General features: G+C 60.4%; 2 protein-coding genes and 1 long non-coding RNA gene across 3 annotated transcripts in view; 2 read left to right on the top strand and 1 right to left on the bottom strand.

Moving 5' to 3' along the window:
- LOC144950726 (solute carrier family 12 member 1-like) overlaps positions 1–9,823 on the top strand; it is a 66,000-nt gene extending 56,177 nt beyond the window's left edge. The window contains 2 exon segments of the mRNA XM_078880799.1: positions 8,658–8,725; positions 9,556–9,823. Coding sequence (XP_078736925.1) covers positions 8,658–8,725; positions 9,556–9,691 — 204 coding nt within the window. The 3' untranslated portion in view covers positions 9,692–9,823.
- A 1,692-nt stretch (positions 9,824–11,515) lies between these two features.
- Positions 11,516–24,186, bottom strand: CALML4 (calmodulin like 4). The gene is made up of 5 exons (XM_078881056.1): positions 24,092–24,186; positions 20,763–20,793; positions 17,514–17,654; positions 16,746–16,934; positions 11,516–11,901 (listed from the first exon to the last, which is right to left on the bottom strand). The coding sequence occupies exons 1-5, from the start codon at positions 24,092–24,094 to the stop codon at positions 11,801–11,803; spliced, it is 465 nt and encodes a 154-aa protein (XP_078737182.1). The 5' UTR covers positions 24,095–24,186; the 3' UTR covers positions 11,516–11,800.
- LOC144950888 (uncharacterized) lies at positions 18,007–19,150 on the top strand. The gene is made up of 4 exons (XR_013640422.1): positions 18,007–18,070; positions 18,354–18,420; positions 19,086–19,096; positions 19,132–19,150. It is a non-coding gene; the product is annotated as an uncharacterized LOC144950888 (long non-coding RNA).
- Positions 24,187–25,051: the final 865 nt, after the last annotated feature.

Here is a 25,051-nt window from a genome sequence, read left to right as displayed (position 1 = left end):
GTGCTCGTGTGTGTGTGTGTGTCCCGCGAGGGGTGGTTTGCGAGCGTGCGCGTGTGTGTGTGTGTGTGTCCCGCGAGGGGTGGTTTGCGAGCGTGCTCGTGTGTGCGTGTGTGTGTGTGTCCCACGAGGGGTGGTTTGCGAGCGTGCTCGTGTGTGTGTGTGTCCCGCGAGGGGTGGTTTGCGAGCGTGCGCGTGTGTGTGCGTGTGTGTCCCACGAGGGGTGGTTTGCGAGCGTGCTCGTGTGTGTGTGTGTGTGTCCCGCGAGGGGTGGTTTGCGAGCGTGCTCGTGTGTGTGTGTGTGTGTCCCGCGAGGGGTGGTTTGCGAGCGTGCTCGTGCGTGTGTGTGTGTCCCGCGAGGGGTGGTTTGCGAGCGTGCTCGTGCGTGTGTGTGTGTGTCCCACGAGGGGTGGTTTGCGAGCGTGCTCGTGTGTGTGTGTGTGTCCCGTGAGGGGTGGTTTGCGAGCGTGCTCGTGTGTGTGTGCGTGTCCCGCGAGGGGTGGTTTGCGAGCGTGCGCGTGTGTGTGTGTGTGTGTCCCGCGAGGGGTGGTTTGCGAGCGTGCTCGTGTGTGCGTGTGTGTGTGTGTGTGTCCCACGAGGGGTGGTTTGCGAGCGTGCTCGTGTGTGTGTGTGTGTGTCCCGCGAGGGGTGGTTTGCGAGCGTGCGCGTGTGTGTGCGTGTGTGTCCCACGAGGGGTGGTTTGCGAGCGTGCTCGTGTGTGTGTGTGTGTGTCCCGCGAGGGGTGGTTTGCGAGCGTGCTCGTGTGTGTGTGTGTGTGTCCCGCGAGGGGTGGTTTGCGAGCGTGCTCGTGCGTGTGTGTGTGTGTGTCCCGCGAGGGGTGGTTTGCGAGCGTGCTCGTGCGTGTGTGTGTGTGTCCCACGAGGGGTGGTTTGCGAGCGTGCTCGTGTGTGTGTCCCGTGAGGGGTGGTTTGCGAGCGTGCTCGTGTGTGTGTGCGTGTGTGTCCCACGAGGGGTGGTTTGCGAGTGTGCTCGTGTGTGCGTGTGTGTGTGTGTGTCCCACGAGGGGTGGTTTGCGAGCGTGCGCGTGTGCGTGTCTCGCGAGGAGTGGTTTGCGAGTGTGCTCGTGTGTGTGTGTGCGTGTGTCCCACGAGAAGTGGTTTGCGAGCGTGCGCGTGTGTGTGTGTGTCCCGCGAGGGGTGGTTTGCGAGCGTGCTCGTGCTCGTGTGTGTGTGTGTCCCGCGAGGGGTGGTTTGCGAGCGTGCTCGTGCTCGTGTGTGTGTGTGTCCCGCGAGGGGTGGTTTGCGAGCGTGCTCGTGTGTGCGTGTGTGTGTGCGTGTGTGTGTGTGTGTCCCGCGAGGGGTGGTTTGCGAGCGTGCTCGTGTGTGTGTGTGCGTGTGTCCCGCGAGAAGTGGTTTGCGAGCGTGCTCGTGCTCGTGTGTGTGTGTGTCCCGCGAGAAGTGGTTTGCGAGTGTGCTCGTGTGTGCGTGTGTGTGTGTGTGTCCCGCGAGGGGTGGTTTGCGAGCGTGCTCGTGTGTGTGTGTGTCCCGCGAGGGGTGGTTTGCGAGCATGCTCGTGTGCGTGTGTGTGTGTCCCGCGAGGGGTGGTTTGCGAGCGTGCTCGTGTGTGTGTGTGTCCCGCGAGGGGTGGTTTGCGAGCGTGCTCGCGTGTGTGTGTGTGTGTCCCGCGAGGGGTGGTTTGCGAGCGTGCGCGTGTGTGTGTGTGTGTGTCCCGCGAGGGGTGGTTTGCGAGCGTGCTCGTGTGTGTGTGTGTGTGTCCCGCGAGGGGTGGTTTGCGAGCGTGCTCGTGTGTGTGTGTGTCCCGCGAGGGGTGGTTTGCGAGCGTGCTCGTGTGTGTGTGTGTGTGTCCCGCGAGGGGTGGTTTGCGAGCGTGCTCGTGTGTGTGTGTGTGTGTGTCCCGCGAGGGGTGGTTTGCGAGCATGCTCGTGTGTGTGTGTGTCCCGCGAGGGTTGGTTTGCGAGCATGCTCGTGTGCGTGTGTGTCCCGCGAGGGGTGGTTTGCGAGCATGCTCGTGTGTGTGTGTGTCCCGCGAGGGGTGGTTTGCGAGCGTGCTCGTGCTCGTGTGTGTGTGTGTCCCGCGAGGGGTGGTTTGCGAGCGTGCTCGTGTGTGCGTGTGTGTGTGCGTGTGTGTGTGTGTATCCCGCGAGGGGTGGTTTGCGAGCGTGCTCGTGTGTGTGTGTGCGTGTGTCCCGCGAGAAGTGGTTTGCGAGCGTGCTCGTGCTCGTGTGTGTGTGTGTCCCGCGAGAAGTGGTTTGCGAGTGTGCTCGTGTGTGCGTGTGTGTGTGTGTGTCCCGCGAGGGGTGGTTTGCGAGCGTGCTCGTGTGTGTGTGTGTCCCGCGAGGGGTGGTTTGCGAGCATGCTCGTGTGCGTGTGTGTGTGTCCCGCGAGGGGTGGTTTGCGAGCGTGCTCGTGTGTGTGTGTGTCCCGCGAGGGGTGGTTTGCGAGCGTGCTCGCGTGTGTGTGTGTGTGTCCCGCGAGGGGTGGTTTGCGAGCGTGCTCGTGTGTGTGTGTGTGTCCCGCGAGGGGTGGTTTGCGAGCGTGCGCGTGTGTGTGTGTCCCGCGAGGGGTGGTTTGCGAGCGTGCTCGTGTGTGCGTGTGTGTGTGTGTCCCACGAGGGGTGGTTTGCGAGCGTGCTCGTGTGTGTGTGTGTGTGTCCCGCGAGGGGTGGTTTGCGAGCGTGCGCGTGTGTGTGCGTGTGTGTCCCACGAGGGGTGGTTTGCGAGCGTGCTCGTGTGTGTGTGTGTGTGTCCCGCGAGGGGTGGTTTGCGAGCGTGCTCGTGTGTGTGTGTGTGTGTCCCGCGAGGGGTGGTTTGCGAGCGTGCTCGTGCGTGTGTGTGTGTGTGTCCCGCGAGGGGTGGTTTGCGAGCGTGCTCGTGCGTGTGTGTGTGTGTCCCACGAGGGGTGGTTTGCGAGCGTGCTCGTGTGTGTGTGTGTGTCCCGTGAGGGGTGGTTTGCGAGCGTGCTCGTGTGTGTGTGCGTGTCCCGCGAGGGGTGGTTTGCGAGCGTGCGCGTGTGTGTGTGTGTGTGTCCCGCGAGGGGTGGTTTGCGAGCGTGCTCGTGTGTGTGTGTGTGTGTCCCGCGAGGGGTGGTTTGCGAGCGTGCGCGTGTGTGTGCGTGTGTGTCCCACGAGGGGTGGTTTGCGAGCGTGCTCGTGTGTGTGTGTGTGTGTCCCGCGAGGGGTGGTTTGCGAGCGTGCTCGTGTGTGTGTGTGTGTGTGTCCCGCGAGGGGTGGTTTGCGAGCGTGCTCGTGCGTGTGTGTGTGTGTGTCCCGCGAGGGGTGGTTTGCGAGCGTGCTCGTGCGTGTGTGTGTGTGTCCCACGAGGGGTGGTTTGCGAGCGTGCTCGTGTGTGTGTGTGTGTCCCGTGAGGGGTGGTTTGCGAGCGTGCTCGTGTGTGTGTGCGTGTGTGTCCCACGAGGGGTGGTTTGCGAGTGTGCTCGTGTGTGCGTGTGTGTGTGTGTGTCCCACGAGGGGTGGTTTGCGAGCGTGCGCGTGTGCGTGTCTCGCGAGGAGTGGTTTGCGAGTGTGCTCGTGTGTGTGTGTGCGTGTGTCCCACGAGAAGTGGTTTGCGAGCGTGCGCGTGTGTGTGTGTGTGTGTCCCGCGAGGGGTGGTTTGCGAGCGTGCTCGTGCTCGTGTGTGTGTGTGTCCCGCGAGGGGTGGTTTGCGAGCGTGCTCGTGCTCGTGTGTGTGTGTGTCCCGCGAGGGGTGGTTTGCGAGCGTGCTCGTGTGTGCGTGTGTGTGTGCGTGTGTGTGTGTGTGTCCCGCGAGGGGTGGTTTGCGAGCGTGCTCGTGTGTGTGTGTGTGTGTGTCCCGCGAGGGGTGGTTTGCGAGCGTGCTCGTGCGTGTGTGTGTGTGTGTCCCGCGAGGGGTGGTTTGCGAGCGTGCTCGTGCGTGTGTGTGTGTGTCCCACGAGGGGTGGTTTGCGAGCGTGCTCGTGTGTGTGTGTGTGTCCCGTGAGGGGTGGTTTGCGAGCGTGCTCGTGTGTGTGTGCGTGTGTGTCCCACGAGGGGTGGTTTGCGAGTGTGCTCGTGTGTGCGTGTGTGTGTGTGTGTCCCACGAGGGGTGGTTTGCGAGCGTGCGCGTGTGCGTGTCTCGCGAGGAGTGGTTTGCGAGTGTGCTCGTGTGTGTGTGTGCGTGTGTCCCACGAGAAGTGGTTTGCGAGCGTGCGCGTGTGTGTGTGTGTGTGTCCCGCGAGGGGTGGTTTGCGAGCGTGCTCGTGCTCGTGTGTGTGTGTGTCCCGCGAGGGGTGGTTTGCGAGCGTGCTCGTGCTCGTGTGTGTGTGTGTCCCGCGAGGGGTGGTTTGCGAGCGTGCTCGTGTGTGCGTGTGTGTGTGCGTGTGTGTGTGTGTGTCCCGCGAGGGGTGGTTTGCGAGCGTGCTCGTGTGTGTGTGTGTGTCCCGCGAGGGGTGGTTTGCGAGCATGCTCGTGTGTGCGTGTGTGTGTGTGTCCCACGAGGGGTGGTTTGCGAGCGTGCTCGTGTGTGTGTGTGTGTCCCGCGAGGGGTGTTTTGCGAGCGTGCTCGTGTGTGTGTGTGTGTCCCGCGAGGGGTGGTTTGCGAGCGTGCTCGTGTGTGTGTGTGTGTCCCGCGAGGGGTGGTTTGCGAGCGTGCGCGTGTGTGTGTGTGTGTGTCCCGCGAGGGGTGGTTTGCGAGCGTGCTCGTGTGTGCGTGTGTGTGTGTGTCCCACGAGGGGTGGTTTGCGAGCGTGCTCGTGTGTGTGTGTGTGTGTCCCGCGAGGGGTGGTTTGCGAGCGTGCGCGTGTGTGTGCGTGTGTGTCCCACGAGGGGTGGTTTGCGAGCGTGCTCGTGTGTGTGTGTGTGTGTCCCGCGAGGGGTGGTTTGCGAGCGTGCTCGTGTGTGTGTGTGTGTGTCCCGCGAGGGGTGGTTTGCGAGCGTGCTCGTGCGTGTGTGTGTGTGTGTCCCGCGAGGGGTGGTTTGCGAGCGTGCTCGTGCGTGTGTGTGTGTGTCCCACGAGGGGTGGTTTGCGAGCGTGCTCGTGTGTGTGTGTGTGTCCCGTGAGGGGTGGTTTGCGAGCGTGCTCGTGTGTGTGTGCGTGTGTGTCCCACGAGGGGTGGTTTGCGAGTGTGCTCGTGTGTGCGTGTGTGTGTGTGTCCCACGAGGGGTGGTTTGCGAGCGTGCGCGTGTGCGTGTCTCGCGAGGAGTGGTTTGCGAGTGTGCTCGTGTGTGTGTGTGCGTGTGTCCCACGAGAAGTGGTTTGCGAGCGTGCGCGTGTGTGTGTGTGTGTGTCCCGCGAGGGGTGGTTTGCGAGCGTGCTCGTGCTCGTGTGTGTGTGTGTCCCGCGAGGGGTGGTTTGCGAGCGTGCTCGTGCTCGTGTGTGTGTGTGTCCCGCGAGGGGTGGTTTGCGAGCGTGCTCGTGCTCGTGTGTGTGTGTGTCCCGCGAGGGGTGGTTTGCGAGCGTGCTCGTGCTCGTGTGTGTGTGTGTCCCGCGAGGGGTGGTTTGCGAGCGTGCTCGTGTGTGCGTGTGTGTGTGCGTGTGTGTGTGTGTGTCCCGCGAGGGGTGGTTTGCGAGCGTGCTCGTGTGTGTGTGTGCGTGTGTCCCGCGAGAAGTGGTTTGCGAGCGTGCTCGTGCTCGTGTGTGTGTGTGTGTGTCCCGCGAGAAGTGGTTTGCGAGTGTGCTCGTGTGTGCGTGTGTGTGTGTGTGTCCCGCGAGGGGTGGTTTGCGAGCGTGCTCGTGTGTGTGTGTGTCCCGCGAGGGGTGGTTTGCGAGCATGCTCGTGTGCGTGTGTGTGTGTCCCGCGAGGGGTGGTTTGCGAGCGTGCTCGTGTGTGTGTGTGTCCCGCGAGGGGTGGTTTGCGAGCGTGCGAGCGTGTGTGTGTGTGTGTCCCGCGAGGGGTGGTTTGCGAGCGTGCTCGTGTGTGTGTGTGTGTCCCGCGAGGGGTGGTTTGCGAGCGTGCGCGTGTGTGTGTGTGTGTGTCCCGCGAGGGGTGGTTTGCGAGCGTGCTCGTGTGTGCGTGTGTGTGTGTGTCCCACGAGGGGTGGTTTGCGAGCGTGCTCGTGTGTGTGTGTGTGTGTCCCGCGAGGGGTGGTTTGCGAGCGTGCGCGTGTGTGTGCGTGTGTGTCCCACGAGGGGTGGTTTGCGAGCGTGCTCGTGTGTGTGTGTGTGTGTCCCGCGAGGGGTGGTTTGCGAGCGTGCTCGTGTGTGTGTGTGTGTGTGTCCCGCGAGGGGTGGTTTGCGAGCGTGCTCGTGCGTGTGTGTGTGTGTGTCCCGCGAGGGGTGGTTTGCGAGCGTGCTCGTGCGTGTGTGTGTGTGTCCCACGAGGGGTGGTTTGCGAGCGTGCTCGTGTGTGTGTGTGTGTCCCGTGAGGGGTGGTTTGCGAGCGTGCTCGTGTGTGTGTGCGTGTCCCGCGAGGGGTGGTTTGCGAGCGTGCGCGTGTGTGTGTGTGTGTGTCCCGCGAGGGGTGGTTTGCGAGCGTGCTCGTGTGTGCGTGTGTGTGTGTGTCCCACGAGGGGTGGTTTGCGAGCGTGCTCGTGTGTGTGTGTGTGTGTCCCGCGAGGGGTGGTTTGCGAGCGTGTGCGTGTGTGTCCCACGAGGGGTGGTTTGCGAGCGTGCTCGTGTGTGTGTGTGTGTGTCCCGCGAGGGGTGGTTTGCGAGCGTGCTCGTGTGTGTGTGTGTGTGTCCCGCGAGGGGTGGTTTGCGAGCGTGCTCGTGCGTGTGTGTGTGTGTGTCCCGCGAGGGGTGGTTTGCGAGCGTGCTCGTGCGTGTGTGTGTGTGTCCCACGAGGGGTGGTTTGCGAGCGTGCTCGTGTGTGTGTGTGTGTCCCGTGAGGGGTGGTTTGCGAGCGTGCTCGTGTGTGTGTGCGTGTGTGTCCCACGAGGGGTGGTTTGCGAGTGTGCTCGTGTGTGCGTGTGTGTGTGTGTGTCCCACGAGGGGTGGTTTGCGAGCGTGCGCGTGTGCGTGTCTCGCGAGGAGTGGTTTGCGAGTGTGCTCGTGTGTGTGTGTGCGTGTGTCCCACGAGAAGTGGTTTGCGAGCGTGCGCGTGTGTGTGTGTGTGTGTCCCGCGAGGGGTGGTTTGCGAGCGTGCTCGTGCTCGTGTGTGTGTGTGTGTCCCGCGAGGGGTGGTTTGCGAGCGTGCTCGTGCTCGTGTGTGTGTGTGTCCCGCGAGGGGTGGTTTGCGAGCGTGCTCGTGTGTGCGTGTGTGTGTGCGTGTGTGTGTGTGTGTCCCGCGAGGGGTGGTTTGCGAGCGTGCTCGTGTGTGTGTGTGCGTGTGTCCCGCGAGAAGTGGTTTGCGAGCGTGCTCGTGCTCGTGTGTGTGTGTGTCCCGCGAGAAGTGGTTTGCGAGTGTGCTCGTGTGTGTGTGTGTGTCCCGCGAGGGGTGGTTTGCGAGCGTGCTCGTGTGTGTGTGTGTCCCGCGAGGGGTGGTTTGCGAGCATGCTCGTGTGCGTGTGTGTGTGTCCCGCGAGGGGTGGTTTGCGAGCGTGCTCGTGTGTGTGTGTGTCCCGCGAGGGGTGGTTTGCGAGCGTGCTCGCGTGTGTGTGTGTGTGTCCCGCGAGGGGTGGTTTGCGAGCGTGCTCGTGTGTGTGTGTGTGTCCCGCGAGGGGTGGTTTGCGAGCGTGCGCGTGTGTGTGTGTGTGTGTCCCGCGAGGGGTGGTTTGCGAGCGTGCTCGTGTGTGCGTGTGTGTGTGTGTCCCACGAGGGGTGGTTTGCGAGCGTGCTCGTGTGTGTGTGTGTGTGTCCCGCGAGGGGTGGTTTGCGAGCGTGCGCGTGTGTGTGCGTGTGTGTCCCACGAGGGGTGGTTTGCGAGCGTGCTCGTGCGTGTGTGTGTGTGTCCCGCGAGGGGTGGTTTGCGAGCGTGCTCGTGTGTGTGTGTGTGTGTCCCGCGAGGGGTGGTTTGCGAGCGTGCTCGTGCGTGTGTGTGTGTGTGTCCCGCGAGGGGTGGTTTGCGAGCGTGCTCGTGCGTGTGTGTGTGTGTCCCACGAGGGGTGGTTTGCGAGCGTGCTCGTGTGTGTGTGTGTGTGTCCCGCGAGGGGTGGTTTGCGAGCGTGCTCGTGTGTGTGTGTGTGTGTCCCGCGAGGGGTGGTTTGCGAGCGTGCTCGTGCGTGTGTGTGTGTGTGTCCCGCGAGGGGTGGTTTGCGAGCGTGCTCGTGCGTGTGTGTGTGTGTCCCACGAGGGGTGGTTTGCGAGCGTGCTCGTGTGTGTGTGTGTGTGTCCCGTGAGGGGTGGTTTGCGAGCGTGCTCGTGTGTGTGTGCGTGTCCCGCGAGGGGTGGTTTGCGAGCGTGCGCGTGTGTGTGTGTGTGTGTCCCGCGAGGGGTGGTTTGCGAGCGTGCTCGTGTGTGCGTGTGTGTGTGTGTGTCCCACGAGGGGTGGTTTGCGAGCGTGCGCGTGTGCGTGTCTCGCGAGGAGTGGTTTGCGAGTGTGCTCGTGTGTGTGTGTGCGTGTGTCCCACGAGAAGTGGTTTGCGAGCGTGCGCGTGTGTGTGTGTGTGTCCCGCGAGGGGTGGTTTGCGAGCGTGCTCGTGCTCGTGTGTGTGTGTGTCCCGCGAGGGGTGGTTTGCGAGCGTGCGCGTGTGTGCGTGTGTGTCCCGCGAGGGGTGGTTTGCGAGCGTGCTCGTGTGTGTGTGTGTCCCGCGAGGGGTGGTTTGCGAGCGTGCTCGTGTGCGTGTGTGTGTCCCGCGAGGGGTGGTTTGCGAGCATGCTCGTGTGTGTGTGTCCGCCCCGTCCCCTTCAGACGCTGCGGCAGATCCGGCTCAACGAGCTGCTGCAGGAGCATTCACGGAGCGCCAACCTCATCGTCATGTGAGTCCCTCCTCCCTCCTCCTCCTCCCTTCTCGCACACTCCTCCGAGTCAGCCGCGCACGGTGGCGACGGGTGGTGGTGGTGGTGGTGATTGACCCTGGTGATCGGCGTGGTGATGACTGCGGGGGTGGTGGTGGTTGTGGCCTTGGAGATGTTACGACGTGGTGATGGCCGTGGTGACGTGACGTTGGTGACCTGCTGTTGTGACGTGGTGGTGTGGCGGTGTGGTAGTGGTGACGTGGTAGTGTGGTGGTGTGGTGTGGTGGTGTGGTAGTGGTGACGTGGTAGTGTTGTAGTGTGTTGGTGGTGTGGTTGTGGCTTGGTAGTGTGGTTGTGACGTGGTGGTATGGTCATGTGGTGGTGTGGTTGTGTTTGCAATGGTGTGGTGTGCTGACGTGGTGGTGTGGTAGCGTGATGACGTGGTGGTGGTGACGTGATGACGTGGTGACGTGACGTGGTAGACGTGGTGACGTGGTGACGTGATGACGTGGTGTCGTGGTGCCGCTTGTGTCGTGGTGACGTGGTGACGTGGTGACGTGGTGTCGTGGTGACGTGGTGACGTGGTGACGTGGTGACGTGGTGGTGGAGGTGTTCGTGGTATCGTGGTGACTGGTGACGTGGTGGCGTGGTGACGTGGTGACGTGGTGACGTGGTGACGTGGTGACGTGGTGACGTGGTGACGTGGTGGTGGTGGAGGTGTTCGTGGTGTCGTGGTGACTGGTGACGTGGTGGCGTGGTGGCGTGGTGATGTGGTGACGTGGTGGTGGAGGTGTTGGTGGTGTCGTGGTGACGTGGTGACGTGGTGGTGGTGTTGGTGTTTGCGTTGGTAGAAGCCTCCCCGTGGCGCGCAAGGGCTCCGTGTCGAGTCTGCTCTACATGGCCTGGCTGGAGGCGCTCACCAAGAACCTGCCGCCCACCATGCTCATCCGGGGCAACCACCAGAGCGTGCTCACCTACTACTCGTAGCACCACCAACACATCCACCACCACACAACAACCACACAACCATCACACAACCACCACACAACCACCACACAACCACCACCACCACACAACAACCACACAATCACCAGAGCGTGCTCACCTACTACTCGTAGCACCACCAACACATCCACCACCACACAACAACCACACAACCACCACACAACCACCACCACACAACCACCACCACCACACAACAACCACACAATCACCAGAGCGTGCTCACCTACTACTCGTAGCACCACCAACACAACCACCACCACACAACCATCACAGAACCACCACACAACCACCACACAACCACCACCATACAACCACCCCACAACCACCACACAACCACCACCACCACACAACAACCACACAATCACCAGAGCAGCGTGCTCACCTGCTACTCGTAGCACCACCACCACAACCACCACAACCACACATCCACCACACAACCACCACACAACCACCACCACCGCACAACCACCACCACACAACAACCACACAACCACCAGAGCGTGCTCACCTACTACTCATAGCACCACCACCACACAACCACCAAAGCAGACTTGCCTACTAATAGCAGCACCACTGCCACCACCACTAACCGCAACCGCTAGCGTGTGCTCAATCTTGATTTGAAGCTTTCGTGACTGCAGGAACCCACACTCTTTGGTTCTTTCGGTAAAGTCACGTGGGTAGAGAAATTAATAGATCACGACGTTTCGATCGCAACACGAGCAATCGTCATCAGGTGAGACGACCACGGCAAGAAAGAACTGCTGGAGTCGGCTTACCGATCATTTGTAGTAGCCCTGCACCACCATCGCCACAGAGCAACTACAAACCCTGCCACTGCCAGCGCCCATACAACCACTACAATTGGTGCCACCGCACCTGCCACTAGTACCCCTACCACTCGTGCCCCTACCACTCGTGCCGCCACCCCTACCCTAGTGCCAGACTACCCCCCCCCCCACTGCCCCCCAGTCAAGGCACTAATGGCAGTCTCTCCCGCGACCCCACGTGCTCTAGTGTTATCGTCGTTTATTGCTATTATGAAATACCTCGTCGTGAGACGAGATGGGTCACTCCTGCTGCTGCCTTAGGGCGTCCGCAACCTCCGGCCGCGACCCGGGACGACCCCGTGCCACGACCCGGGGTGACCCCGCACCACGACCCGGGGTGACCCCGTGCCACGACCCAGGACCAGCCCACCCCGCCAGGGTGTGCGGTCGCTGGATATAGGGTCAAGGGGTAGGAGGGGGGTCACCCGCGTGTTTTCCTAGCCCCCTGAGCCTTGGGGGGTAATTTCCTTGCCACGCGGTTGCCCAACGTATCCCCTTGCGGACATCGTCACCGTGCCCCCCCCCCCCCCCCCGTAGCGTCGCAATCTCGGCGAGACGTTCGCGTAGAAGCTCGTGTAGACCCGAGCGTCGTCACTGCCGACGCGCATCGCACAGCTGCCGTCGTCGCCGCGTTCTAAGTTAATGCCGTCCCGTGTACCCACCACCCCACCACCCCACCACCCCACCACCCCACCACCCCACCACCTCACCCACCCACCACCCCACCGCGTCACGCGAGCCGACACCTAAGCAGTGACCGCACCGCAGTGGAGCCCTCTGTGTGGGGGGGGGCGGGGCCCGTGTGTGTGGGGGGGGGGGCCCCCCCAGGCCACCCACCCGGGGGCCACGGCGACCCGTCTTGTCGGTTTCTGCTCATCGAACAAATAAATGGTGTAGGAGAGTCACGAGTGTGAGTCGTGATTTTGAGTGGCGGAGCTCGGAGTAAGGGACGGGGGGGGGGGGGGCCACGCTGGGTGGTGAATCTGCGGTTTTTATTTTATTTGTTATGAAGCCGTTCGGTCGGAGCAAGTGAATCGTTGCGAATACATCGGAGGCGTGTGGAGTACGGCTCTCCACGTCGTGCGGCTTGAGGAGACACAACAAGAGACACGAGACACGATGCACGGGGCACAACACAGCTTCACGAGACGGGACCACACTATGCGACACGGCAACTTGACACGGCAGCAGGACGACAAACCACGACACACGAGACGGGCGGGTGGAGGGGGGTGGGGGGGGGGGTGGGGGGCCACGGCCCCTACTTGTAGTCGGGAGCGGGCAGCAGCACGCTGGCCACGAACGCCTCGTAGCGGACGACGCCCTGTGCCGGCACGTTGGCCTCCCGCAGCAGCTCGTCCACTGCGGGGTCAGAGGGCACGGCCACACATGGCATCAAGCGCGTGGTTGGTGGTGGGGGTGGTGGTGGGTTGGTGGTAGTGGTGGTGGTGGTGTAGGTATGTGAGTGTGGTAGTGGTGCTGGTGGTGGTGTAGGTATGCGAGTGTGGTGGTGGTGGTGTAGGTATGTGAGTGTGGTGCTGGTGGTGGTGGTGGTGTAGGTATATGAGTGTGGTGGCGGTGCTGGTGGTGGTGTAGGTATGTGAGTGTGGCGGTGGTGGTGGTGTAGGTATCTTTCAAGATCTGGGCAAAGTCCCATCGGTGAGCTCCGGCAGGCAAGGCAAGGCTGCGGTGGCTGGGTCATGTAGCCCGCATGCCCACCCACCGCATGCCTAAACAGCTTTTGTTCGACCGGATCGAGGGGGCTAAACGGGCACGGCACGGGCTAGAGAAGAGATGGAGTGATGTGGTACAAGAGGACGTGGAGCTGAGTGGACTTGCCGATGACTGGTACCAGCGGTGTCAAGATCGGCCTCTGTGGAGGAGGCTCGTGAAGGACGCTACTGGGCAGTTGGAGGCAGTCGCCCTCCAACAACAACGAAGGGCGGAGGAGCGACGCTCACAACAACGAGCGGAGCGCCGGGTGGCTAAAGCACAGCAAGTTGGTACAGTAGGGGGCACAGGTGGTGCATCAGCCAGTCATCTTGGTCATCTCAGTCGACCTGTGGCACCTGGGTCTGCCCCGTGACCTGCCAGCGGGCATTCAACACTTCACGTGGCCTCAAGGTGCACATGGCCTGGCACAAGCGTCGTGGTGACATCACCGCCACTTAGTGGTGAATGGCGGTTGTTGTTGGTGTAGGTATGTGAGTGTGGTGGTGGTGCTGGTGGTGGTGCTGGTGGTGGTGTAGGTATGTGAGTGTGGTGGTGCTGGTGGTGGTGGTGGTGTAGGTATGTGAGTGGTGGTGCTGGTGGTGGTATGTGAGTGTGGTGGTGCTGGTGGTGGTAGTATGTGAGTGTGGTGGTGGTGTAGGTGGTGGTGGTGGTGGTGTAGATATGTGAGTGTGGTGGTGGTGGTATGTGAGTGTGGTGGTGGCGGTGGTGTAGGTATGTGAGTGTGGTGGTGGCGGTGGTGGTTTAAGTATGCGAGTGTGGTGGTGGTGCTGGTGCTGGTGGTGGTGTAGATATGTGAGTGTGGCGGTGGTGCTGGTGGTGGTGTAGGTATGTGAGTGTGGTGGTGGTGCTGGTGCTGGTGGTGGTGTAGATATGTGAGTGTGGCGGTGGTGCAGGTGGTGGTGTAGGTATGTGAGTGTGGTGGTGGTGTAGGTGGTGTAGGTGGTGGTGAAAGGTATGTGAGTGTGGTGGTGGTGCTGGTGGTGGTGTAGGTATGTGAGTGTAGTGGTGGTGCTGGTGGTGGTGTAGGTATGTGAGTGGCGGTGGTGGTGTAGGTATGTGAGTGTGGTGGTGGTGGTGTAGGTATGTGAGTGTGGCGGTGGTGGTGGTGGTGGTGGTGTGTGAGTGTGGTGGTGGTGCTGGTGGTGGTGTAGGTATGTGAGTGTGGTGGTGGTGGTGTAGGTATGTGAGTGTGGCGGTGGTGCTGGTGGTGGTGTAGGTATGTGAGTGTGGTGGTGGTGGTGTAGGTATGTGAGTGTGGTGGTGGTGGTGTAGGTATGTGAGTGTGGTGGTGGTGGTGTAGGTATGTGAGTGTGGTGGTGGTGGTGCTGGTGTAGGTATGTGAGTGTGGCGGTGGTGCTGGTGGTGGTGCTGGTGGTTGTGTAGGTATGTGAGTGTAGTGGTGGTGCTGGTGGTGGTATGTGAGTGTGGTGGTGTAGGTATGTGAGTGTGGTGGTGGTGTAGGTATGTGAGTGTGGTGCTGGTGGTGGTGTAGGTATGTGAGTGTGGTGGTGATGGTGCTGGTGGTGGTGTAGGTATGTGAGTGTGGTGGTGGTGGTGGTGTAGGTATGTGAGTGTGGTGGTGGTGGTGGTGTAGGTATGTGAGTGTGGTGGTGGCGGTTGTGTAGGTATGTGAGTGTGGCGGTGGTGGTGGTGGTGGTATGTGAGTGTGGTGGTGGTGTTGTAGGTATGTGAGTGTGCTGGTGGTGGTGTAGGTATGTGAGTGTTGCGGTGGTGGTGCTGGTGGTGGTGTAGGTATGTGAGTGTAGTAGTGGTGGTGGTGCTGGTGGTGGTGTAGGTATGTGAGTGTGGTGGTGGTGGTGGTATAAGTATGTGAGTGTGGTGGTGGTGGTGGTGGTGTAGGTATGTGAGTGTGGCGCTGGTGGTGGTGTAGGTATGTGAGTGTGGTGGTGGTGCTGGTGGTGGTGGTGTAGGTATGTGAGTGTGGTGGTGGTGCTGGTGGTGGTGGTGGTGTAGGTATGTGAGTGTGGTGGTGGTGCTGGTGGTGGTGGTGTAGGTATGTGAGTGTGGTGGTGGTGGTGGTGCTGGTGGTAGTGGTGTAGGTATGTGAGTGTGGCGCTGGTGGTGGTGTAGGTATGTGAGTGTGGTGGTGGTGGTGTAGGTATGTGAGTGTGGTGGTAGTGGTGGTGGTGTAGGTATGTGAGTGGTGGTGCTGGTGGTGGTATGTGAGTGTGGTGGTGCTGGTGGTGGTGGTGGTAGTATGTGAGTGTGGTGGTGGTGTAGGTGGTGGTGGTGGTGGTATGTGAGTGTGGCGGTGGTGGTGGTGTAGATATGTGAGTGTGGTGGTGGTGGTGGTATGTGAGTGTGGTGGTGGCGGTGGTGGTGGTGTAGGTATGTGAGTGTGGTGGTGGCGGTGGTGGTTTAAGTATGCGAGTGTGGTGGTGGTGCTGGTGGTGGTGCTGGTGGTGGTGGTGGTGCTGGTGGTGGTGTAGGTATGTGGTGGTGGTGGTGGTGGTGTAGGTATGTGAGTGTGGTGGTGGTGCTGGTGCTGGTGGTGGTGTAGATATGTGAGTGTGGCGGTGGTGCTGGTGGTGGTGTAGGTATGTGAGTGTGGTGGTGGTGTAGGTGGTGTAGGTGGTGGTGAAAGGTATGTGAGTGTGGTGGTGGTGCTGGTGGTGGTGTAGGTATGTGAGTGTAGTGGTGGTGCTGGTGGTGGTGTAGGTATGTGAGTGTGGCGGTGGTGGTGTAGGTATGTGAGTGTGGCGGTGGTGGTATAGGTATGTGAGTGTGGCGGTGGTGGTGGTGTGTGAGTGTGGTGGTGGTGCTGGTGGTGGTGTAGGTATGTGAGTGTGGTGGTGGTGGTGCTGGTGGTGGTGTAGGTATGTGAGTGTGGCGGTGGTGCTGGTGGTGGTGTAGGTATGTGAGTGGTGGTGGTGGTGGTGTAGGTATGTGAGTGTGGTGGTGGTGGTGTAGGTATGTGAGTGTGGTGGTGGTGGTGTAGGTATGTGAGTGTGGTGGTGGTGGTGCTGGTGGTGGTGTAGGTATGTGAGTGTGGCGGTGGTGCTGGTGGTGGTGCTGGTGGTTGTGTAGGTATGTGAGTGTAGTGGTGGTGCTGGTGGTGGTATGTGAGTGTGGTGGTGTAGGTATGTGAGTGTGGTGGTGGTGTAGGTATGTGAGTGTGGTGCTGGTGGTGGTGTAGGTATGTGAGTGTGGTGGTGATGGTGCTTGTGGTTGTGTAGGTATGTGAGTGTGGTGGTGGTGGTGTAGGTATGTGAGTGTGGTGGTGGTGGTGGTGGTGGTATGTGAGTGTGGTGGTGGTGTTGTAGGTATGTGAGTGTGCTGGTGGTGGTGTAGGTATGTGAGTGTTGCGGTGGTGGTGCTGGTGGTGGTGTAGGTATGTGAGTGTTGCGGTGGTGGTGCTGGTGGTGGTGTAGGTATGTGAGTGTAGTGGTGGTGGTGCTGGTGGTGGTGTAGGTATGTGAGTGTGGTGGTGGTGGTATAAGTATGTGAGTGTGGTGGTGGTGGTGGTGTAGGTATGTGAGTGTGGCGCTGGTGGTGGTGTAGGTATGTGAGTGTGGTGGTGGTGCTGGTGGTGGTGGTGTAGGTATGTGAGTGTGGTGGTGGTGCTGGTGGTGGTGGTGTAGGTATGTGAGTGTGGTGGTGGTGCTGGTGGTGGTGGTGTAGGTATGTGAGTGTGGTGGTGGTGCTGGTGGTGGTGGTGTAGGTATGTGAGTGTGGTGGTGGTGGTGGTGCTGGTGGTGGTGGTGTAGGTATGTGAGTGTGGCGCTGGTGGTGGTGTAGGTATGTGAGTGTGGTGGTGGTGGTGTAGGTATGTGAGTGTGGTGGTGGTGTAGGTATGTGAGTGTGGTGGTGTAGGTATGTGAGTGTGGTGGTGGTGCAGGTGTAGGTATGTGAGTGTGGTGCTGGTGGTGGTGTAGGTATGTGAGTGTGGTGCTGGTGGTGGTGTAGGTATGTGAGTGTGGTGCTGGTGGTGGTGTAGGTATGTGAGTGTGGTGCTGGTGGTGGTGTAGGTATGTGAGTGTGGTGGTGGTGTAGGTATGTGAGTGTGGTGGTGGTGGTGTAGGTATGTGAGTGTGGTGGTGGTGTAGGTTTGTTAGTGTGGTGGTGGTGGTGTAGGTATGTGAGTGTGGTGGTGGTGGTGGTGTAGGTATGTGAGTGTGGTGGTGGTGGTGTAGGTATGTGAGTGTGGTGGTGGTGTAGGTATGTGAGTGTGGTGGTGCTGGTATAGGTATGTGAGTGTGGTGGTGGTGGTGTAGGTATGTGAGTGTGGTGGTGGTGGTGTAGGTATGTGAGTGTGGTGGTGGTGGTGTAGGTATGTGAGTGTGGTGGTGCTGGTATAGGTATGTGAGTGTGGTGGTGGTGGTGTAGGTATGTGAGTGTGGTGGTGGTGGTGTAGGTATGTGAGTGTGGTGGTGCTGGTGTAGGTATGTGAGTGTGGTGGTGGTATGTGAGTGCGGCGCTGGTGGTGCTGGTGGTGGTGGTGTTGCTCGCACCCTCGCTGGGCCGCATGCGCTCCCCCATGCGCGTCAGCTTCCCGCGGAGCTCGGCGGCCGTGACGAATCCGCGGCGGCGCGGGTCGAGGGCGCGGAACGCGGCGAGGATCTCTCGCTCGGGGCGCTCGCGCTGCCGCTGCGCGTGCATGATGGCCAGGAACGTGGAGAAGTCGAGCTCCCCGCTACGGCCTGCCGGGCGGGGGGGGACACGGCGGGAGGTCACGGGCGAGAGGTCACGGACGGGAGGTCACGGACGGGAGGTCACGGGCAGGAGGTCACGGGCAGGAGGTCACAGGCGGGAGGGTGAGTGGTGTGGTGAGGCGAGTGGTGCGGTGAGGGCGAGCGTTGTGACGAGAGCGAGCGGTGTGGTGAGAACGAGCGGTGTGGTGAGGGTGAGTGGTGTGGTGAGAACGAGCGGTGTGGTGAGCGTGAGCGGTGTGGTGAGGGTGAGCGGTGCGGTGAGGGCGAGCGTTGTGATGAGAGCGAGCGGTGCGGTGAGGGTGAGTGGTGTGGTGAGAACGAGCGGTGTGGTGAGGGTGAGCGGTGCGGTGAGGGCGAGCGGTGCGGTGAGAGCGGTGCGGTGAGGGTGAGTGGCGTGGTGAGAGAGCGAGCGTTGTGGTGAGAGAGCGAGCGGTGAGAGGGTGAGTGGCGTGGTGAGAGCGAGTGGTGTGGTGAGAGCGAGCGTTGTGGTGAAAGAGCGAGCGTTGTGACGAGAACGAGCTGTGCGGTGAGAGCGAGCGTTGTGGTGAGGGCGAGTGCCGGCCTCACCGATGCTGTGAGCCCGCAGGTGAGCATCGGCCTCCGCCGGGGTGGGGCAGGCTCCGAGGCAGCGCATGATGGTGAGCAGCTCGGCGGCGGGGACGCGGCCCCGGGCACGCGCGTCGTGCAGAGAGAAGCACTCCTTGTACTCTGCAGAGGGTGAGTGGTGAGGTGAGTGGTGAGGTGAGTGGTGAGTGGCGAGGTGCTGTGTGGAGGTGTTGTGTGGAGGTGAGTGGTGGGTGAGTGGTGAGGTTCTGTGTGGAGGTGAGTGGTGAGGTGAGTGGTGAGGTGCTGTGTGGAGGTGAGTGGTGAGGTGCTGTGTGGAGGTGAGTGGGGAGGTGAGTGGTGGGTGAGTGGTGAGGTGAGTGGTTAGGCGCTGTGTGAAGGTGTTGTGGAGGTGAGTGGTGGGTGAGTGGTGAGTGATGAGGTGAGTGGTGAGGTGAGTGGTGAGGTGAGTGGTGAGGTGAGTGGTGAGGTGGTGAGGTGAGTGGTGAGATGAGTGGTGAGGTGAGTGGTGAGGTGAGTGGTGGGTGAGTGGTGAGGTGAGTGATGAGGTGAGTGGTGAGGTGAGTGGTGAGGTGAGTAGTGGGTGAGTGGTGAGGTGAGTGGTGAGGTGAGTAGTGGGTGAGTGGTGAGGTGAGTGGTGAGGTGAGTAGTGGGTGAGTGGTGAGGGGTGCTGTGTGGAGGTGAGTGGTGAGGTGTTGTGTGGAGGTGAGTGGTGCGGTGAGTGGTGGATGAGTGGTGAGGTGAGTGTGGAGGTGAGTGGTGAGGAGAGTGGTGAGGTGAGTGGTGAGGTGTTGTGTGGAGGTGCTGTGGTGAGGTGAGTGGTGAGGAGAGTGGTGAGGTGAGTGGTGAGGTGAGTGGTCAGATGAGTGGTGAGGTGAGTGGTGAGGTAAGTGGTGAGGTGAGTGGTGAGGTTAGTGGTGAGGTGAGTGGTGGGTGAGTGGTGAGGTGAGTGATGAGGTGAGTGGTGAGGTGAGTGGTGAGTTGAGTGGTCAGATGAGTGGTGGGTGAGTGGTGAGGTGAGTGGTGAGGTGAGTGGTGAGGTGAGTGGTGGGTGAGTGGTGAGGTGAGTGGTGAGGTGAGTGGTGGGTGAGTGGTGAGGTGAGTGGTGAGGTGAGTGGTGGGTGAGTGGTGAGGTGAGTGGTGAGGTGCTGTGTGGAGGTGAGTGGTGAGGTGCTGTGTGGAGGTGAGTGGTGAGGTGAGTGGTGGGTGAGTGGTGGGTGAGTGGTGAGGTGAGTGGTGAGGTGAGTGGTGGGTGAGTGGTGAGGTGAGTGGTGAGGTGAGTGGTGAGGTGAGTGGTGGGTGAGTGGTGAGGTGAGTGGTGAGGTGAGTGGTGGGTGAGTGGTGAGGTGAGTGGTGAGGTGAGTGGTGGGTGAGTGGTGAGGTGAGTGGTGAGGTGCTGTGTGGAGGTGAGTGGTGAGGTGCTGTGTGGAGGTGAGTGGTGAGGTGAGTGGTGAGGTGAGTGGTGGGTGAGTGGTGAGGTCAGTGGTGGGTGAGTGGTGAGGTGAGTGGTGAGGTGCTGTGTGGAGGTGAGTGGTGAGGTGCTGTGTGGAGGTGAGTGGTGAGGTGAGTGGTGAGGTGAGTGGTGGGTGAGTGGTGGGGTGAGTGGTGGGTGAGTGGTGAGGTGAGTGGTGAGGTGCTGTGTGGAGGTGAGTGGTGAGGTGCTGTGTGGAGGTGAGTGGTGAGGTGAGTGGTGAGGTGAGTGGTGAGGTGAGTGGTGAGGTGAGTGGTGAGGTGAGTGGTGGGTGAGTGGTGAGGTGCTGTGTGGAGGTGAGTGGTGAGGTGAGTGGTGAGGTGAGTGGTGGGTGAGTGGTGGGTGAGTGGTGAGGTGCTGTGTGGAGGTGAGTGGTGAGGTGAGTGGTGAGGTGAGTGGTGGGTGAGTGGTGGGTGAGTGGTGAGGTGCAGCGAGTGGCCGCTGTATCAGCAGCAGTGGCGGTGTCTCCTTTCGAGGCAGCTGAGGTCAGGTTTCCTTCCCCCCCCACCGCCTCCCCTGCCGCTCTGCAGCAGGGGCAGCAGCAGTGGCAGCAGGGGCAGCAGCAGCAGGGGCAGCAGCAGATGTCGGCGTAGCGGTCAGCGCGCCACGCCGCACTGCGAACCCCGGCGACCCGAGTTCGATTCTCGCCAACACCCCGTGACGATGATCTGAATCGGTCCTGGACCTCCGCTAGGTCGACTCAGCCTCAAATGAGTAACCCCGGTGCGCAGTGTAAACGTCGCCCACCGGGGAGACAAAGGCGGCCGGGCGGGCTGCTGGCCACCCACCCCCTTCCGTGAGCCGTGCCGGCCTTCATAGGCGCTCGCTAACAACACTTGCCCCAACAGTCTGTTCAGGCTATACGGGGTGGAATCTTTGTCTTTGTGCTCCATTGCAAGGGCCGCGTGGCCGCTGTGGCAGCCCCCTGGAGTTCGTGGCCTTTCCCTGCGGCCCCCCCCCCCAGTACACAGACGTCAAAACACCACGTGGAGTGGTGACCCTCACGCTGATAACATCCTATCGGCGACAATGCCCCCACCCCCAACCCACTCAGCCTCTGAAAATGAGTAGAGAACTCCCTTCTCCAGTGACATCCTATTGGCGATAATGCCCCCCCCCACCAACCCACCCAGCCTCTGAAAATGAGTAGAAAACCCCCTTCTGTGGTGACATCCTATCGGCGACAATGCCCCCACCCCCAACCCACCCAGCCTCTGAAAATGAGTAGAGAACTCCCTTCTCCGGTGACATCCTATCGGTGATAATGGCCCCCCCCAACCCACCCAGCCTCTGAAAATGAGTAGAGAACTCCCTTCTGTGGTGACATCCTATTGGCGATAATGCCCCCCCCACCAACCCACCCAGCCTCTGAAAATGAGTAGAAAACCCCCTTCTGTGGTGACATCCTATTGGCGATAATGCCCCCCCCCACCAACCCACCCAGCCTCTGAAAATGAGTAGAGAATTTCGTCCATCACCACCCGATAAAACTCCAGGGGTGGAGACAGGGATGGAGAAACACGTGGACGGGGCAGGGGGGGGGCTCGAACTGCACGGGGCCTGTTCGTTCGCGAGAGCCGTCAACGTCGACGGTTCAGGGAATCGGCCTCGGGCAGGACGCGCTGAGGGCATACCGGTCGAGACTGAACCACTACTTGGCGACCTGTGGGTGGAGGGAAAAAATATAAAAAATTCACATTCGGAACTACGGAGCGGCAGCCAGAGGAGGGAGGGGAACGACCGCGTGGAGATGGAGCGATGGAAATCGACGGCCTCCTCACCGTTAATGTCTTGCTGTGAGAGTAGATTCGCCTGCAAAAGAAGAAAACAACACGCACACACATGGAGCGGGCTCGGCGGTGGAAATTCGACATTCCCATGGCGAGTCCACCCAAGGTTTTACAACGAATGCTGAATTACCCGATGAAAGTTGACCGCTGTGGGTATCAAGGCCGTAGCCATGATGTCAACATTGGGGGGGACCAAATCTTCTTTAGCAAAAGAAATCTAAATTTGAAAACGAATTTCCTGCCATTTCCTGCCTAAAATATTAAAAAAGTCACTAAAACACAGGATGGACTTTTTTATTTATTTTTAACAATAATGTCTAATAGTGTTTTGTATTACATTGCTCTGTTTTTTCTTTTCTTTTTACCTTTTCTTGTTTCATTGTATGTAGTGGCAGAGATCAGCGATTAATAAAGTACAACCATAACCACAATCATATAAACAGAAATCTATTTTACAGCAATATATTGGGTGGGGGACATTTTGAGCATATTTGAATATTGGGGGAGGGGGGGGGATGTGTCCCCCTCAATATATATTATAATGACGGCCTTGGATTGTGTTGACCCGAGAGGTAGGTGAGCATGGTCGGCTGATTCGACCCTTCCCCAACAACCCATAACGTCTGTCGACTTTGCCCTCCAGCGCTGCGGCGCTCCGAATGGTTGACTCATCACCTGAGCAGGCCCCGACAAGCGGGCAAGAGATATGGTCCACACTCACCCTGACACACTCACCCTGACACACTCACCCTGACACACTCACCCTGACACACTCACCCTGACACAGCCTCCACACTCACCCTGACACACTCACCCTGACACACTCACCCTGACACACTCACCCTGACACAGCCTCCACACTCACCCTGACACACTCACCCTGACACACTCACCCTGACACACTCACCCTGACACAGCCTCCACACTCACCCTGACACACTCACCCTGACACAGCCTCCACACTCACCCTGACACACTCACCCTGACACACTCACGCTGACACACTCACCCTGACTCAGTCTCCACACTCAACCTGACACACTCACCCTGACACACTCACCCTGACACACTCACCCTGACACACTCACCCTGACACACTCACCCTGACACAGCCTCCACACTCACCCTGACACACTCACCCTGACACACTCACACTGACACACTCACCCTGACACAGCCTCCACACTCACCCTGACACACTCACCCTGACACACTCACCCTGACACACTCACCCTGACACAGCCTCCACACTCACCCTGACACACTCACCCTGACACAGCCTCCACACTCACCCTGACACACTCACCCTGACACACTCACGCTGACACACTCACCCTGACTCAGTCTCCACACTCAACCTGACACACTCACCCTGACACACTCACCCTGACAGACTCACCCTGACACAGCCTCCACACTCACCCTGACACACTCACCCTGACACACTCACACTGACACACTCACCCTGACACACTCACCCTGACACACTCACCCTGACACACTCACCCTGACACAGCCTCCACACTCACCCTGACACACTCACCCTGACACACTCACACTGACACACTCACCCTGACACACTCACCCTGACACACTCACCCTGACACAGTCTCCACACTCACCCTGACACACTCACCCTGACACACTCACACTGACACACTCACCCTGACACACTCACCCTGACACACTCACCCTGACAGTCTCCACACTCACCCTGACACACTCACCCTGACACAGCCTCCACACTCATCCTGACACACTCACCCTGACACACTCACCCTGACACACTCACCCTGACACACTCAACCTATCACAGCCTCCACACTCACCCTGACACACTCACCCTGACACACTCAACCTATCACAGCCTCCACACTCACCCTGACACACTCACCCTGACACACTCACCCTGATACAGTCTTCACACTCACCCTGACACACTCACCCTGACACACTCACCCTGACACAGTCTCCACACTCACACTGACACACTCACCCTGACACACTCACCCTGACACACTCACCCTGACACACTCTCCAAACTCACCCTGACACACTCACCCTGACACACTCTCCACACTCACCCTGACACACTCACCCTGACACACTCACCCTGACACAGCCTCCACACTCACCCTGACACACTCACCCTGACACACTCACACTGACACACTCACCCTGACACACTCTCCACACTCACCCTGACACACTCATCCTGACACACTCACCCTGACACACTATCCACACTCACCCTGACACACTCACCCTGACACACTCTCCACACTCACCCTGACACACTCACCCTGACACACTCACACTGACACACTCACCCTGACACAGCCTCCACACTCACCCTGCCACACTCACCCTGACACACTCACACTGACACACTCACCCTGACACACTCTCCACACTCACCCTGACACACTCATCCTGACACACTCACCCTGACACACTCACCCTGACACACTCTCCACACTCACCCTGACACACTCATCCTGACACACTCACCCTGACACACTCACACTGACACACTCACCCTGACACACTCTCCACACTCACCCTGACACTCATCCTGACACACTCACCCTGACACACTCACACTGACACACTCACCCTGACACACTCTCCACACTCACCCTGACACACTCATCCTGACACACTCACCCTGACACACTATCCACACTCACCCTGACACACTCACCCTGACACACTCACCCTGACACACTCTCCACACTCACCCTGACACACTCACCCTGACACACTCACCCTGACACACTCTCCACACTCACCCTGACACACTCACCCTGACACACTCACCCTGACACACTCACCCTGACACAGTCTCCACACTCACCCTGACACACTCACCCTGCCACACTCACCCTGACACACTCACCCTGACTCAGTCTCCACACTTACTCTGACACACTCACCCTGACACACTCACCCTGACAGTCTCCACACTCACCCTGACACACTCACCCTGACACACTCACCCTGACACAGCCTCCACACTCACCCTGACACACTCACACAGCCTCCACACTCACCCTGACACACTCACCCTGACACACTCACCCTGACAGTCTCCACACTTACCCTGACACACTCACCCTGACACACTCACCCTGACACAGCCTCCACACTCACCCTGACACACTCACCCTGACACACTCACCCTGACACAGCCTCCACACTCACCCTGACACACTCACCCTGACACAGCCTCCACACCTACCCTGAAACACTCACCCTGACAAACTCACCCTGACACACTCACCCTGACACATTCACCCTGACACAGTCACCCTAGTCACCATAGCTCCGTGGTTGTGCGGGCTCCGTGCTCGAGGCGACGCCTGTGGTACACGGATACAATCCGCCTGGCTGGACCCTGCTCCCCCCTCCCTCTCCTCCCTCCCCCTCGCCTCCCTCTCCCCCTTCTCCCTAGTCACCCTCCCCCCCAGCCCGTAAGGGCGCACAGTCGCTGGGGTCTCCGGGGTCGGTGGGTGGGGGGGTCTGTGGGTGGGGTCGGTGGGAGGTGGGGTCGGTGGGTGGGAGTGGGGTCTGTGGGTGGGGGTGGGTGGGAGTGGGGTCTGTGGGTGGGGGTGGGTGGGAGTGGGGTTGGTGGGTGGTGGGTGGGAAGTGCGGTTGGTGGGTGGAGGTGGGAAGTGGGGTGGGTGGAGGTGGGTGGGAGTGTGGATGATGGGTGGGAGTGTGGTTGGTGTGTGAGTGTGGGTGGGAGTGGGGTTGGTGGGTGGAGGTGGGTGGGAGTGTGGATGGTGGGTGGGAGTGAGGTTGGTGCGTGAGTGTGGGTGGGAGTGGGGTTGGTGGGTGGAGGTGGGTGGGAGTGTGGATGGTGGATGAGAGTGGGGTTGGTGGGTGGGAGTTTTGGTGGTGGGTGGGAGTGGGTGGGTGGGTGGAGGTGGGTGGGAGTGGGGTTGGTGCGTGAGTGTGGGTGGGAGTTTTGGTGGTGGGTGGGAGTGGGGTTGGTGGGTGGCTATCGACAACCCCGTCAACTGTCACGAGTCCGACGTTCCGTGTGACCCCGGGTTGCTGCTGCAGCAGCTGCTGGCCACTGTGACCCCAGCCACTCACGGCCACCACCAACACCCCCAGCCAGGGACGATCATCCGAACCGGCTCCTTGGGCTCTCTTGCTCTAGGTCGACTCAGCCTCAAATGAGTAACCTCGGTGCGGTGTGTCGTAAACATCGCCACCGGGGGAGACAAAGGCGGTCGGGCACTTGCCCCGACAGTCTATTGAGGCTACACGGG

Source organism: Lampetra fluviatilis, chromosome 59 (assembly GCF_964198595.1).
Source record: "Lampetra fluviatilis chromosome 59, kcLamFluv1.1, whole genome shotgun sequence".
Taxonomy (NCBI): Eukaryota; Metazoa; Chordata; class Hyperoartia; order Petromyzontiformes; family Petromyzontidae; genus Lampetra; species Lampetra fluviatilis.
The sequence above is the reverse complement of the archived record's forward strand: the minus strand, read 5'-3'. Positions and strand labels throughout refer to the sequence as shown.